The 16,153-nt window shown below is 42.0% G+C and overlaps 2 protein-coding genes across 2 annotated transcripts in view; one reads left to right on the forward strand and one right to left on the reverse strand.

Moving 5' to 3' along the window:
* Window positions 1–16,153, forward strand: part of LOC108164042 (limbic system-associated membrane protein) — a 67,798-nt gene that overhangs the window by 21,820 nt on the left and 29,825 nt on the right. The gene's annotated exons all lie outside the window — the stretch shown is intronic.
* LOC117188883 lies at window positions 12,843–14,111 on the reverse strand. The gene is made up of 2 exons (XM_033393411.1): window positions 14,005–14,111; window positions 12,843–13,906 (listed from the first exon to the last, which is right to left on the reverse strand). Exon 2 carries the CDS (start codon window positions 13,882–13,884, stop codon window positions 13,192–13,194), a length of 693 nt encoding a protein of 230 aa, XP_033249302.1. The 5' UTR covers window positions 13,885–13,906; window positions 14,005–14,111; the 3' UTR covers window positions 12,843–13,191.

The raw sequence follows: 16,153 nt of genomic DNA on the forward strand, positions 1-16,153 counted from the left end.
AAACTAGACATTCTTCCTAATTGCATAACATGCCATATTCCACACACCTTCCGTGCTTTGTGAGGGTATTTTTAAGGAAATATTTTCAATTTTTGTCGGCAAAACTTGCCCTGGCTCCAGCCACTGACACACATGCATACGGGTACTATCTCTGTTTGGTATGCCGTTTTATTTATTTTATTTTTAGCTTGTTTTCCGACTAAACGCGATTTTTGCGCTCGAATCGCGGCGCAGTTAAATGGGCCAAGCGGCTTTTACCGCGGGCTCCAGCTCGGTCTGATGTAAAGTCAAATCGAATCCAACATTGATAGAAATTTATGCGAATTTTATCAAGTGTTTACGTGGCATGAAAAATAAAGCACAGCCCTCATTCAAATGCATGCAAATCTCACTGCAGAAGGATAACGAGCAGCTCAGGCAACTCTAACTCTATCTCTATTCCTACTATGTATACGTAGCGCTCTACGTAATGTTAAATGAATGTAGATTTAGGGGCTTGTCAGTTTGTGTCAGACTCTCAAGTGATGGTTATTGTTTTCGAAGTACCCATACCATCCGAAAGCCGCTTAGAAAATGGGGGAAGTGTGTACAAGTATTTAAAATGGAGCCGGGTCCTTCGTTGGCACGTAGCTTAAGAGGCAAACTTTTTGGCAACTGACAGACGCACCTCGAAGGCCTTGCCGGCAGAGGCCGTGTAAATGATGAGGCACGTGAGTACACCTTAAACTTTTGTTTAACTTTTTCTTAGCTCTCTGAAAGCGTCAATTAAATGCTTATTAATGTTAAAAAAGTTGAAAGGATGATGCTGACACTCCTTATTGTGGAAAGGAAACTTTTACTTAAAGCTCCTGTTACAGGTTTTGTTTTTTATCGATGCTTCCTGAGAACAAACACGTATCGTGTTCTGAAAAGAAAGGAACCGACAGCAGCTTGATATCAACTTATTTCATTTTGAAAGCGAATCGCACGAAAACTAGGCATAAATTATGATATAATTTCAATTAATTTTTGTATTACCAACACCACGGTGATCAGAGTAATTAAAGCTTAGTCTTCCCCATATTCTCCTGGTGAAACCCACTGCCGATTCGATTTCGGTGCACTTGTGGCAAACATTTTTGCGGCAGTGGCAGGATGAGAACGGTTCGTCCTGTTTGTTGTTTCACATGCTCGACTCCATTAACAATATGTTTTCCTTCTGCAGTGCACAGAGCTCCGTCCCTCTCCCGCTCCCGCTCTCTCTCTTTCTGTTTCTCTCTCTCAGTGGCACATGTCGCTTCAGTTGTGTCGTGTCTGTGCGTGGCTGATGCTGTGGCCGGGACCGTGCCGCACCGTGTTTGTGGTTGCTACACTGCCTGCCACTTCCCGGCCAAAAAGCCTCCGAGCCGGTTGCGACATGTGCCTAGCGAAGCTAGTAGCAGCACCAGCACCAGGAGCCAGAGCAGCCACCTGCCCTGCTTATTTTGCCAGCCTCAAAAAATGTGTATTCGTTTGGAAAATTAAAAAAAAATTAAATGTGTTTATATTTACAGTGGGGTTTTTTTTGGTACACGGACGACAAGAGCTCTCAGGCACATCAAATATGCAAAATCATGTTTTCTCTTGTACGACTTTTCCTTTTGCCACATTTAAAAGCAAAGCTTTAAGTTATTTCTAGTTGGAAAGTGGAACCTAATAACTATTTTTAATTGAAATATATTACGATAAGGATGAGATTTTCTCCTCCTTCTTTCCCTTTTTGAAGCCCAATTAGTTAGTTAGTCCAGTGGTTTCCTTTTTAACGACGCCATTCACTAACCATAATATAATTTTTCTATATGATCTCATTTCCAATTTCCTAATTAATGCACATATTCTACGCATTCGACTAGACAATAATCGAATTAAATAATTTTGACAGGTAAACAAAAATGAGTTGAATGTCAGCTCCAGAATGCGAAATATTATTTTAATTAACTATTATACCATTAATTATTTTGTTGACACTAAATATAAGCTATTAGCAGATATTATTTAAATTATAATTTGTTGATTTGTTTGTTATTTGTGTATGTTTACACGACGCTTGCCATACACCTGTTATAAACGGAATACTGCGGAACCCATTCCTCTGCCTATCGCATCCTGTACATGCCTGGCAGCGGGTAAAGTTACGTGCATCTGACTAAGATATTCGGACCCTTTAGTAGTTGGCTTTAGGGCTAATTTAAGGCCACATTAAAATCCCTCTCGTATGTTGTGATCCTTGGGCCGCTGGCAACCTTTACTGTTGCTCTTGGAAGTGGCCATTTAGCGCCTCGTATATGGTCCTACCATCCGTATCCTCAGCCCAAGTGACAAACACAACACAGACATGGCACTTCTTCCCAGTTTCCGGCTGCCTGGGAGTGGATGTGGATGGGAATGGGGACATCGAAGGCTTAAGGAGATAAGCCAAAAACCACAGCCAGCCTCAATTTATGCAGCCGGACGAAATCTGTGCATTTGGCAAGAGCCATAGCCTGGCCAGCACTTTAAGTCTGCACTCGAGAGTCGAGGCATTGGGGATGCTGCTGCTGTTGCTCCAAATTATATTGTTGCCGAGGCAGACTTTTCATTTAAATTGGTACGCATATTTTATTGCAAAATGCATTTTGCCATGCCACACTTGGCTGGGCTTATTGCCTCTGGGGAGGAGTGGAGAACGCTCTCACACGAGGGTCTTCATGGTCTTCTTCTACTGCAATTACGCTCAAGTGCGTTTAGCCATTTTATTGCAATTGCAATTTTCGTTTGGGTTTGGGTTCGGGCCTCCTTTGAGTCTCCTGCTTGCCAGCCTGCCTGCCTCTATTTGAATATTTTCCACATGTCAAAATCGGCTTAGTTAAGTGCGACCGAGTTTTGCTTAATGCGCTTTCAATATCGAACCCATGCGAGCCCCAAATATGCGTTGAGTGTGCCAAAGCGTTGCAGTTGCCAAGTTCCTGATAAGACGGAACCACTCTTCGGTTTCCTCTGGAAGGAAGTGCGCCAGGGTAGCCATACATTTTTGCCTCGTTCTTTTTTGCATAAATAGTACTTTTGTGCAGCTTTATGGCATGAGGAGGCCAGGATCCGAATCAGGATGTGGCATTCCAGTTACAGTTCAGGCTCTATCTCCTGCCTCAGACTCCTTCTTAGCCTCCGTCTCAGCTTCAGATCCAACCAAATGCGTGCAGGAAATTGCGTAACTCTTGCCGAGAGTTTCGCATGGAAACTTGACACGGAACTGGGTTATGTCCCCAGGGAGTAGTTTCTGTGGCATTTGTGCATCTTTTGATAATGAAAAGACCGACAGGAATTCTTTGAATTGTAAATTAATACAGCTATGCAATTTATGTCAATTTGTACGAGAAAACAAATTTTCTGAATAAAATATCACAAGTGAAGGAAGAAAAACAAAAGGTTGTACATTTCTTGGACATATTTCATGCTTCAGTTGGCTATTGTTCATTGACTAATCGTTTCTTTTTTCTTACTTGGCAACAGCTTACCAAAGCCAGATGACACCCGTCATAAAGTTTAGAAAAGACATCTAACAGAAATGCGCAACTTGGCCAATACTCGAAGCACTAATTGCACTTTTTATACCCGGTACAAGTGGGATAGGAGTATGTTGTGTCTGAGGAAATGTTGGTAACAAGGCAGCTACCGAAGAAATAGAGTGTTTGGAGAGTATCCCTGCATCTTTTCTCTTTGCCAACTAAAATTACCTTTAATTATTGACTCCTCTATTCGAGTGATTCCAAGACTCGTTGTTGCTGATATATTCTGATAAAAAATATTAGGTATCTTATAGTCGTAATCTCAACTATCAGGCGCTTATTTGTTCATGCGGAAAAATGGCATTTGGGAAAGCCATATGTATGTAGTTTTAATTAGAGATATTTTTCGGAATTTCATTAAATACGAAAAACTTGAAAGAAGCTGAAAAATTGTCAAGGATTCATGTTGTAGGCAATGTGCCAAGTGCATGGCATGTCCCTGTCCCTGTTCTGTCGCTCGAGCACAAACAGAACCCAACAGACGCTAAAAAGTAAACTTTTAGGAACTTTTAACGAACAGAATTAAGATGAGCGGCGAATAAACGGAAGGGAGTGGAAGTTTCGCTAAACTGCAAAGGATCCCCAAGTTGCCATTTAGAAGGACACACACATGCACGAAACTTTTGCTGAGAGTAATGCTTAGCTATATTCTCTTGATCCACTTAATTAAATTCATTAAATGAGCGCACGTATCACGTATACGTCATGTTGTCTGGGCCAGACTCGTAGCAATTAGCTTTGCTATAATGCTGTTTAGCAACCGATACTCGTCGGTACACGCACTATTAGCTAGGCATAAAACAGATAGATACTAATTTAAATATCTTGCGCTTCTGCCTGTCTGACAGCCTCATCAGAGAATCGACGTCGACGTCGACAACATCCGGCTGCAAATTCTAATTAAAATACATAGTAGTTTGAAAGTTTTCTCTCCTCTTCGCTGGCTTTTTTTCTGCTGTGACTTTTGTGGGCGGCTTTGGGCTACAAAATCAATAGACAGCATTTAATCAAATTCTATTGGAAAGAAAGCGAGCTTGAGAAGCTGGAAAGCAGGAGACGAAAAACCTTGATGCAATCAAAGCGATGAGCTCCTTAGGACTACGCCCCGTTTGAGCAAGATCAGAGTAGCAATTTCGTTAATAAAACGACGGAAAAGCATCCTCGAAACTGCCAATAAAATCGAAACTTAAGGCCAAAGGAAATCTATTAAATGTACTTACTTAGGTCTTTAGCTTGTATGGTAAGCGGGCTCTAGAAAGCAATAAAATGGAAAGAACGAGGAGGTACGGAAACCAATGGAAGGGGCATGGAAAGATATACATCTTCGTAGCACACAAAGCTATCAGCTATCATTAACACATATTACAAAATTCAAAACTGGCTTAAAATAGTTATAAATACAGCATAAGTGCACTTAATTACATTGCTCAAGAAGTAATTCATTTGATTATACTTCCCAGGCTCCATTTCCATCTCTCAAACATTCCAACATTTTACGGCATTGCAAACGATGCAAATTTGTCCGACTTCAATTTCCTTATTGAAGTTGCATAGTTTTGAGTTTGACAAATTGCCAGACGATTGGTTTAATAGCTGGATGAGCAGACCATGTGGCTGCAATGCAAGTGCCCTGCAATGGGATGAATATGGTTTGGGGTTGTGTGTGCGAAGGATGGCTGGAACTGCCACTGGTTTGGGACGTGTCCGTAATTGGGGTCACGAAGTGCATATCAAAGGACAACATTGTCGAGCCGTCGCCATTTTGTCAGCAGCAACGTGGCGCGCATAAAGTTTTCGACAAGTTATGCGCCTCAAGTGCCCGAGTGTGTCTGCAACAATGCCACGACCATTACCCAGAACCCAGAACCCAGTACCCAGAACCCAAACTCAATTCTATGTGTAGAGGGATCCAAAACACACACCCAAAACCAAATCCTGAGCCGATGCCAGGCCCGTCGTTGTAATAAACTTTGTTTATAACGCGTCGCCTGCTAAATTTTGCAAACATGCAAACGTCGAGGGAAATGCATAGCTGAGATCGCCGTGGCCATGCCAGCGGAAAGGCATCGCTGCTTCGGCTGCTGCTGCTGCTACTACTGCTGCTGCAGCAAAGGAAGCGGAAGTCGAATGCAATGCACACTATCAGCACTCGGGACACAGCCCCCCAGCACACCAGCACAGTCACCACCCAAGGCTGGGCAGTGCCTTCCAGTTGCGAAGTCGTCGAAATGTGCATTTTGTTTCGCTTGTTTAACGCATTTTAACTTTGATTAACGACTAACGGACTTTTTGCCGGGTGGGAGCTGGCAGCCAGGGCCTTTCCACAGCTCTGATTTGAGCAAACAAATTGCATTTGGGTGAATGCTTCAGCAATTCAGAATTTTGATGTGTTTACAGCATTTTTCCCTTAAGCTATTAGTGGCAGCAATTTCATGGACTGTAATGGGGAAATTTTGATTCTTTCATACAAATAAATGGGAAGAACCTACACATTTTCTGTTGATAAGCTGATATCTGTATTTGAGGGTTTTTACAATTCACAAGTAAGCTTTAATCTTTTTTTAAAGGGAAAACGAAGCAAAGATTCAGGTTTCAGCGGCGCACGGCTTGAACGTTTTCCTGGGTAGGAAAAATTATCCACAGCTTCAGATTTTGTGTTCGGTTAAAGCATTGTCTGAGTGACCTTCTGTTTAGCTGCTTTCCATTTTCTTTTTAAAACCCTCCACCCCGCTCAGTCCATTTTAGAGAAGGAGCTTCGCATTGGTGGCAGTGTGCAGTGTTTTGCTCCCTGTCTGTTTTCCGAGCAATTAATTTCATTATTTTTCATCTCGATGCATAATATTCATGAATGGCAAAATCGAGTCCACTCCGCATTCCACATCCACATTCCGCGACTCCGCGATTCCCCGTACGCGGTACCCGTTGCCCGTTGCTCGGTTTCGAGTTATCAGCGGGGCACTTCCCCGTGGAAGCAGCAGCAGCTGAACAAAGAGGCAAGAACAGAACTGTGCAGCGCATGCTGTGCAAATTGTTAGCGCTGATTTATTATTTATTGCTTTGGTTTGGTCCCTGATTTATCCCAAGTTGGTTGGGGGAAAAATAGTAGGAAGCGGCGATGCAGGCACAGAGCTTAAAGCCTTCAATCTTTTGTCCGGCGAATTCCTAGAAAAATCATGTTTCTCTCATTGTTTCAGTATCAAAACGTTGCATCAGGGTCAGGCAATTAAATGATTCATGCCTTTATGTATTTATTGTTCTGTCATGTGATGCCATCGCGGAGGGAGGGATTGGAAAACCAATCAATTTAAGCCTCTGGGCACTGCAATTCTCTTGTCATTTGTTAGCGCCATGCCTTACACGAATCGCAGCGGATTTGCATTAAACATGCAACAAGATATGTTTAAATAACTAATAATTATCTTGTCGGCTTTCCAAAGAGCTTCAATGTCATTTGCTGTTCTGTCTGCTATGTATTCCATTTGCCATTCGCTATTTATATGCATAAGCCGCTTAGTTGAAATTAATTAACATTAACAGCCGCAAAACAACTAGGAACGTTATGGTGGGTATTACGACTGAAAGATACTCCCTGTATGAGGGTAATGCAAATTCAAGTAGATGGCAAAAATAACTATGTGGTACACAGGAACTTGTCTGCCTCTTATACACATTTAAACGTTTAAAATACACCTTTATTCTCTCCGATTACTAGGTACTAACAAAACATACAACTGAAATTTAGTCGTACACAGAGCTACACAGAATTTAGGTGCACCAGTCCGTTTAATTATTTATTGTTCGCAATACGTATATTCGCCTCTTTTTTTCTCACCCTGTGGTCGTTTATTGTTAATGACATTGTAAGCCCAATTAGTTATTTATTCATGTGGTTTCCATTTTTATGGCAACACCACCAATTGCATCCAATAAAAATGCTAAGCTCAAAACATTACCAGTGTTTTAAATGGGGTTAATGTACAAATACAATGTTTGGATACGTATTTTCTATATAATCGAATTTTAATTTAATTTTTTTTTTTTGCTATTTGTTTTTAATCTATATTGTTTGTTAATTAAATAAACGCTCTTTGTGGGCAGTCTGCCCATGGATTTGACATATGTAAATATTCAATGAATTCTACTAGAATATTCTCTAATTAAACGATTTTGTCAGGTAAAGTGTCAAAGCTTAATATTTGCGAAAGTAGTTTTGTTTGAAAAAGTAGAGATAGCATTTTGCATAATGTTAATAATCCTTTAAATAGTAATTATTTTGTTAATGCAAATTTGAGTAAGCTTTTCTATAATTAACACTTTGCGCGATACATTTGAATCAGTATTTTTTGATTTATTGTGTGTGCTATTTGTATTTGTAATAACTTAAAACATTTCAATTTTATGCAAAAAATACTCGGTTTACATCAAAGAATGTTTATTTTATGATTATTGAACGGTTCTTAAATATATATGTACATACATGTATACGGTTCTGGTATTGAACCCCCCACACTTTGAAAATCTAGCTGGCATTTACTGAAACCTTGTCCTGTTTTGTGCCCAGTGAATATATTTTCAAAAGAGATATAACATTGCGAATCACGAAACTTTGTTTGTTTCTTTTCAAGAATTCCTGGCACCTCAATTTTCTTTGTGTTGCTCCTTGCCACTCAGCTTCTAGGGTCCTCTCCACTGGCTCCAGTGCTCTCAGCTTCGTTTTCTCTTGAACATTACAATGTTCATATATTTCCGAGGGAACACAAAGCATACTTATGGGCTCCATTCAATAGGAGGAAAGCAAACACGGGGGCATCCATTCCGCACCGCCCGCAGTCCGAATTCCCGCGGCGCTGCGATGCTCTGCTTAATCAGCACTAGCTGCGGCACATAACTCAGACACATCCCAAAACACGGACGAGGAGGCGCCCCATGGTCCCTGGAAACGGGAATACTCCTGTTCAGGAGGTCCTGTGGTCCTGCGGAATAGAGATACTCCTGTGCAGGAGAGAACAAAGACAGCTCCTGATGCAGCTGCTTACTGATGCTTCTGCCTTCTGCTGCACTGCACTTTAATTTTAAAACAAATGCAGGCGAGCTCTACATGAAATTTGGCAGTCAGTCAAGCGAAATGAAAGGAGACTACGGGTTGAACCAGCAAAATAGCAACTGGGCAGCCGAGCGTGCTTGAATTACACTTGCAATCAAATCTTAGAGCTACCGCAAGTGCACGCAACATCAACAGGGCTGTCTCTTACAAAATTAACCACAACAAGAAAGGATGGAAGTGAAACCTATTCAGAAACCGAAGGATTGGATACCCTTGTTGAGCTATCATTTCCGCAAGATTCAGCGACATATTTGCACTTGAAGTCGAGAGACTGATCAAGAACAAATAATATTCTTATGGAGTAGGAATGCTTCCTTCTCAATATTGCAAACAACTAGTCAAAAATGGGATACCCTGTTTAAGGGCATATTGAAATGGAGTGCTTCCACACTCAGATGCAATGGTTGAAGTGGTGAGTCGTGGGCTGGGTGGAGGTTGGAGTTCGGATATGTTGGATAGTTGAATAGTTGGTCGTCTGACATAACCGCACCCTGGTGCTTCGAGCTTGGATTTTGTATGGCAGACTGGTCTTGCTCTGTCTCTGTGGTTTGTTAGGCAAGTTATTAGATTAGCAGGATGGGGCAATGTCATACATTCCCTCATCAGTCGGGTGCAACAGGCTATTTGACCACGAGCCTTGCAACCACAAACAGCTGTCAGTCAGGCCCTTACATACCCTTTGATAAATATGATTAAAGTCTCTCCTACCGATCTCTCTGCCTCTCTCTCTGAAACCCTTGCCTTTGACAAATTTAAAGGGCCCCATGCAGGCCATCAGTCTAATGACTCTGAGCCAATGCCATAGACGCCAGTGCAGTAGCAGCAGCAGCAGCCAAAAGCATTCGGGGATAAAACAGAATGTGAATGATATATGTATACATAAAAGGATATTTTAGTTGGGGGGCCAGCTATAGATGACGGATAGGGTTGGCGCGGCCTCCGTCTCCGTGTGTGTGACTGTGGATCTGGCAGCGCAAAAAAGCATGCTATGAAATTTTATTTATGCCACTTTTGGGGCTTCATGTCACATGTGCACAAAAGAGCATTGTCGGTTGCGGGCTTAACAAAAACCAAGAACGAATCATCTTTATAAAAGGCTTGGTGGATTGATACCCTGTAATAAGTTCATCGAATAGTTTCAAGGGAGTCACTAGAGATAATATATAATATTTTTAACCCATGTCATATACACCCTACTACAGTATGCCCTTAGATTATACAGAAAAATACGTTGCTAATTTGAAAGATGAATTAGATTTCCAGCATTCAGAGATTCGCAGCGTTGCAGCTTTCCAGTTTTGTCCAGGGGCAGTCAGAGGAGCTGGGGAATCGGAGAACTATAAATTCATTTGTCACAGCAAATCCCCGGAGCGGCTTACAATGAAGTTCATTTCACAGGCATACGAGACAAATGGGAAAGACATTTTTACGTAGTTTGTGGCAAAGTCAAAAACAGCATAATGCATGTCACGCACACACACATAGACACATGTACACAAAAGCACACACACTGATTCGCACACATGCATTGTATGGTTGAGACAGCTGACACAAAAGCCATAGAGAACAATTTAGATATTTTCAAAAGATTTAAGCGCTCTACAAACGCCTCACAGAACTCGAGTGCGAGGGCTACATGGGGAAGTTGTCGACAGTTTCAGTTGCATAACTCCCTGCGTAAAGATGGAGCCGACTAGAAGGTGGCAGTCCTCCTGCCCGATTGTCTATTTGCTTGCCATTTAAATAAGCATACTTCCCAGCCAAAGCCAGAAAAAAGGGGAAACCAGAAAAACTCCATTCATATTCATGTGACTAACCAGAGAAGCTCGACATTATTACTTATGTTTATTTGTTGTTTGTCTCCTGCAGGTACGTACTATGCATAAAAAGCCAAAGGTATCCGGGGCCGTGCCGGAAGGAGATACAGGAGATACAGCCCCCTAAGTGGCTTTCCAGCGCCCAGGCCCTGTATTTGCATATGAATCCGCAATCCGCAACTCTGTATCTGTATGCATGTGGGCCTGTCTGGGTGTATGTGTGCACTTGAGTATCTTAAGTTCTGGGGTAAGTGTGGAACTTTTTTTTTGAAATCCAGCAAGTGGTGGCCTCTTCAAGTGGTTTCCCAGCCAGGTGCGCCCTACCGCTGCGGTCTCCTGGAAGTAGTGGAGAAATTGTATAGTATACTCGTATGTATTTGGGTCCGCAGACGGATTTCTCACACAATTGTGACCTCAATTGGACCCAAAGTTATGTGTATATGGAGCGGAAATTCAAAGGTTGCACAAGTATATGTGTTTATGCAGCCCATGAATAAATAAATTAAATTCAGTTCTTGTTTCGGTTTTTGTGGGGGGTCTTATAGGTGTTGAGATGCACCAGGCGAAAGGGAGTCAAGTGGGAGCCTCTCAGGTGCAACGATATTGCAATGTCAAAGAATTTGAGCAGAAAAGGGAAGTTACTTTGTTTTTAATAATTTTGATTTAATCTCAGTTTTCATAGCACGAAAGGCATAAGCTGTCAAAGAAATGTAATTGAATTAATTACCTGGAATTTACACATCTCTTTCAAGTTGGCTAATTTCCTTGGATCCCTTTGCCCGCCAGACCAGACCCCCATCGTAATTAACCCACTTGCATGGCTCCTGCACCACTGGCAAATCACCGTGGCAGAGGGATGCACAGCGGGATCCACGGCCGTATCCAAAGCCGGAGCACACCAATGCGGTGCTGGTGGCCACAAAGAAAAGCGCCAGAAATCCGCAAACGGCGTGCAAAAATTTTCTCCGCTTTTAATGGCTCACACACATGTGTGTCTACGTGTGGCTTTCTGGATGTGAATGTGCGTCCGTAAGAGCCTTAACTGACCAACACAAACGAATACACGCACACACACACACACACACACAAACACCCCCTTTGGAACATCCAACGACTGAAGGGATCCGTCCTGGCAAACGCTTTAAAAAGCCATTTTGGTGTTTTTACTGGTCCGCCGCCATGGTGCCGCGCCGGATGGATGCCACGTCGTTTAAAGCGGCCACAGAGAGAAAAAAATAAGGGCGGATTATAAAACACTTAAACGATTTTAAGCGCAATTATGCTGGCACGGACAAGTAAATGCCGAGCATTGCCAATGCAGCGCATTTTCCATTTAATTTTTCAAGCACTTTCAAGTGGTTGGCTCATTAGGATTTCAATTTAAAGGTGCTCTGAGAGTAAGAACTGGGCAAATTCGTTCTAAATAATTTAGGAAAGAAAATGAAAACTAATGCGAACAAGAGGGAATACACCAGTTGAGTGAATCGACTACGAGATATCGCGTGGTAAACCTCCGAATGCGCCTTCATAGGACAATGGCGTACGCTTTTACCTAAAAGAAATTTACGCTATGTTGGAAAATCCGTATTCAATACATTTTCGATTGCGAAGGTTCTTGAAACACCATCTATCGATCAAGGTGGCACTAGCACCTGCTTGCTCTTAAGCACCTCTTAAGGGAATGAAACCTACCCTTATTTTCAACAGCTACAGGGTATTGTAATGAAGAGCCGAGAGAAAGAAGCAGTTGGGGCAGATAACGTGGAACAACAGGAGCTGGCAACAATTAGAACGTCAGCTTACCGGAAAAAAGTTTGCATTTCATTTATACTCGAAGGGATTTATTTACGGACAAAAAGTTATGTACAATGCCCAGCGAGAACTAGTTCTGGCCGAGCGTTGTCCGTTCTCTGGACACGACAGAGATGGTGGTGCATCCGCTGCCAAGCAGGCTCTATTGTTGCAACAATAAACTTCCGGATTTAAATTTCAATTGCCTGCCCATGAACAGGGGAGTTGGTGTGTGTTGGTGTGGGCGGTCTAGCACGGCAAGTTATCTTTCGCAACGGCTTTTGACATTAATTAGCCAAAACATGTTGACCCACGGTACCACCGCCAGGATCCGGGAAATCCAGGCAACGGCAAAGTTTTTGGCCATCTGCAGTCTGTTGCTACATAATGGGCTGCCTGGCTGCTTGGCAGCCTGGCAGCGTGTTTATTATGCAATTCGGCCAAAGGTCGAAAGTGCTGAATACGTGCAAAAGTTGGTCAGGTGTTCGCCTTGAACAAATGACATTCTACTGTCGAAGTTGAAGCTTAATCTGGACATGTGCGTAAATCAACCGAATTTGTGAAGTGTTTGAAGTGAAGAGATCCCACAGTGATAGCGGATTATTGTATTAATTTAATAATTTGGACTAAGGTGGTTTCTCTCTATGGGTAAATAAAAACAGAAATGCAAATTTAAAATCGAATATTTAGTCTGAAATGCAACTTCCAATTTTCCAAAGACAATACATATTTCATAATTTTGAATTTGACAAAAATACAACAGCTACAAATTACACACTTCCAAAGGACTTATAAATTTCAAAATTTTCGATTTTGAGAGACAAATTATTAGCAGTAGTAGGCTAGCAGGAGAAAACTCACTCCAAAGAAAACTACACAATTTTGAACTTTTTCACCAGTGTTCTGTCGAGAATCGTTAATTTTTGTTGTCTACGGGTAGGGCCTCTGTCTCTTCATCTCCAGTCATCTCCGGATGCATTAAGTCTGGTTTCTCTGGACTCATTACATCCAGCTTCATGGCCGCCTTTTCGCCTGTCATCTCGGGCATATAATTTTCTGTCATCGGCTTCTCCTCACTGAGATGAGCACCGTCCATCAATACGGTCGCGACGGGTTCATCGGAAAGCATATCGTTGTTCTGAGTTGACTCCTGTTGGCTCCATGGCCAGAAACGGAATTTCTTTGCTGGTGCAGTTTTTGCTGCTTTCTGCGCTCCGGCCTTATCATTTGAAATTTCAGTTTTTCCCGGTTTCGGCATGGTTTCCTTTCCAGATTGATTTGATTTGGGCTTGCACGATTTGGATGGACGGTTTGTTGGCTGCTTCGGTTTAGACTTCGATGATGTAGATGGTACCTTTTTGGTGCGACATGGGGCCCCAGCACTTTTCGATGGCAAGCGTTTGTTAACAGAAGTCTTGCGCTTTGGGAGGGCTTTCTTAACGTCTTTTTTGGGTCTTCCTCCTCCCGTCCGATTTGGGGTCCTGTGTATAGATTGGATCGAGTAATCGTTACTATCCGAGGAGGTTTTCGGCCTCCGCTTGACTGCGGCTGTCCTGCGCCGTTTAGCCGGTAGTGGCATGTTTATGGACGATTCTGAAGTACATGCCATCTGGTCTAAGTCGTCGGAGCAGCTGCAAGATCGCCTTCGTTTTTTATTCCCTTCTACAGCAGTACAAGATTCGTCCGAGTCTGTGGTGAGCTCCGACTGACTGTCTTCATTAATACTAACCATCTTCGTCATCTTACGTTTTGGGGGCATGTTGAAAATACTTTTTGCTGAATATATTTGTAAATATTTTCGATGTTGCACGGTTGAATATTCGGTTGGGAATGAACCTGAAATATGAATCTAGTTAATACCTGACGTATCATATACGGCCTACTTGAAATTTAGAAAGTCTATTCCATATTCCACGCCACCGTTGACGATTTACTCTGTTTTTGTGTTTCTTTTTTTTTTCAAAAATCTGCATTGTTTTTGTTAGCTTCGGTAAGTGTGTTTTTAATATTTTAAAATGCTTGTGGAATAATTTGTTCTTTTTGCGTCCCTTATTCAATTGCACTCATTTGCGGTCAAATGTTGGCGAATTTGTCAAGGATTTTGGGGCGCCAATTTAGTGCCATGTCCTCTTTGAGTTTCCTTTGGAGCTAACTTTATATAATGGCAGCAAAGTTCACACTTCCTTTTGGCCAAACTTTGTCCACAGTCGAGCCGTCGGGGCCATATGGTTGTTGTGTCTGTTGAACTTTTGTCCAAATAGAGGCTAGGCTCTCTTTGCTATTTGCTTTTCCACCAGCGCTAAATATTTCAAACAAAAGCCGAACAAACAGCTGACAACTCCAACAACAAAACGTCGGGCGGAAGGAAGCTCAACTTAAATAACGGATATTGGCTTAAATAAACAATGGCGTTCGGCATCGACTCCGCCATTCCCTTCGCTATATAGTACATACATACATATATATAAGCCAAACTTTTGCTCTCTGCCATGGCCAAAGTGGGCGGCCACTTAGACGATAAGGGAATGCCAGGGCGGAAGTCACCCGCCCTCCATTTTGTGGCTGGCGCTGCAAAGTTCTGCTTGCCATAGTTGTCCGTAATGCTCATCATCTGCGCACCACAGCTGTGTTTTGAAAATAAATTTCCATGCTGTCTTAATTGCTTGTTAATTAGCATAGTTTCGAATGGTATGCGGATGTACATATGTATGTAGTTAACGGAGGGTATGGTTTCAAAACGTTTGGAAAAAAAGTATAGCTGCCAGTGACGTGTGTCACTCCGTTGTGACAAGCCATTGATGGAATTTAACAACAGTGCAAATATTTGACAGCTAAATGGTTCACTGGCTTCTTGTACACACTCACAAGGGGCCCCTGAAACCCCAATCGGATCCAAAATCGGTCGGTGACGCGTGAGAGTGCGAAAATTGACTGGATTTTAGTCGCTGCCTATATACACGAGAATTCCAGACAAACATGCCATGCAGGTCCATAAGTTCCTATCCTACCTCGCAACTGTGAAACTGTCGGAGCCTCTGCACTGTGGTTCAATGGATATTATCGATGCTAACTTGCTCCTTGAGGTATTATGCTAATGAGCAAACTTTTGCGGTGAATCATACTTACATATATTCATTAGGCGAAACTTATCCTGAAAAATGTGCGGAAGAGTTGAAAGCATAAATTGAATTTGACAGCAAAATAACAACTGATGGAAGAAGATTAAAAGCAGATTAAATGCAGGATGACCAGAGAGGGAGAAACAAAGAATAAGACTTTCTCAGGAAAGTGTGGTAACGGAGAGGAAGAATAGGACTAAGACTAAGAAGAGTTGTATTACAAAAAAGAAAATAAAGAAAGGGGAATGATAAAAGTGGAAAACAAAAGAGTGAACCAGTTTAAAACGAGTGCCAGAATGATGAACGAGAACAAGAGTATCATAGTATATTTCGAAGGTTTGCTCTTCTCAATCTATATATATAAGTATATAATGTATAACTTTGGAAAATTTAAAATTAAACCACGGATCTATTTTTAGCTTGAAGTTAATTTTAGTTAAGCTTTAAGTTAAATGCCCTTCTCAGGTCTCGCTTCCACTGTGCCACAACAAATTCAAATTATTGTTACACCGAAACGACTGCGATAGGGACAATATTTGCACAGCCGGCGAGAAAAAACAAGACTAAAGAGGAAAATGTTAAAACGGCATAGTGGAGAATGTAGAGTGTAGGGAAAAACTCTAAGCGAATGCCTAACCGTTGCTAAAAGGATAAGCACATTAAGGCATTTACTTTGCAATTGGAATGCGAATCAGGCAGAGAATCACTGCAAAGCGCATTAATATATAGAAGCAAAGCGGTATTGAAAGTCGACGGAAG

This window comes from Drosophila miranda, chromosome 4 (genome assembly GCF_003369915.1).
Source record: "Drosophila miranda strain MSH22 chromosome 4, D.miranda_PacBio2.1, whole genome shotgun sequence".
Classification (NCBI taxonomy): domain Eukaryota; kingdom Metazoa; phylum Arthropoda; class Insecta; order Diptera; family Drosophilidae; genus Drosophila; species Drosophila miranda.

What these genes read in the sequence shown, in the direction of transcription:
- LOC117188883 (XM_033393411.1), bottom strand. Translation starts at nt 13,884, where the DNA reads ATGGCATGTACTTCAGAATCGTCCATAAACATGCCACTACCGGCTAAA.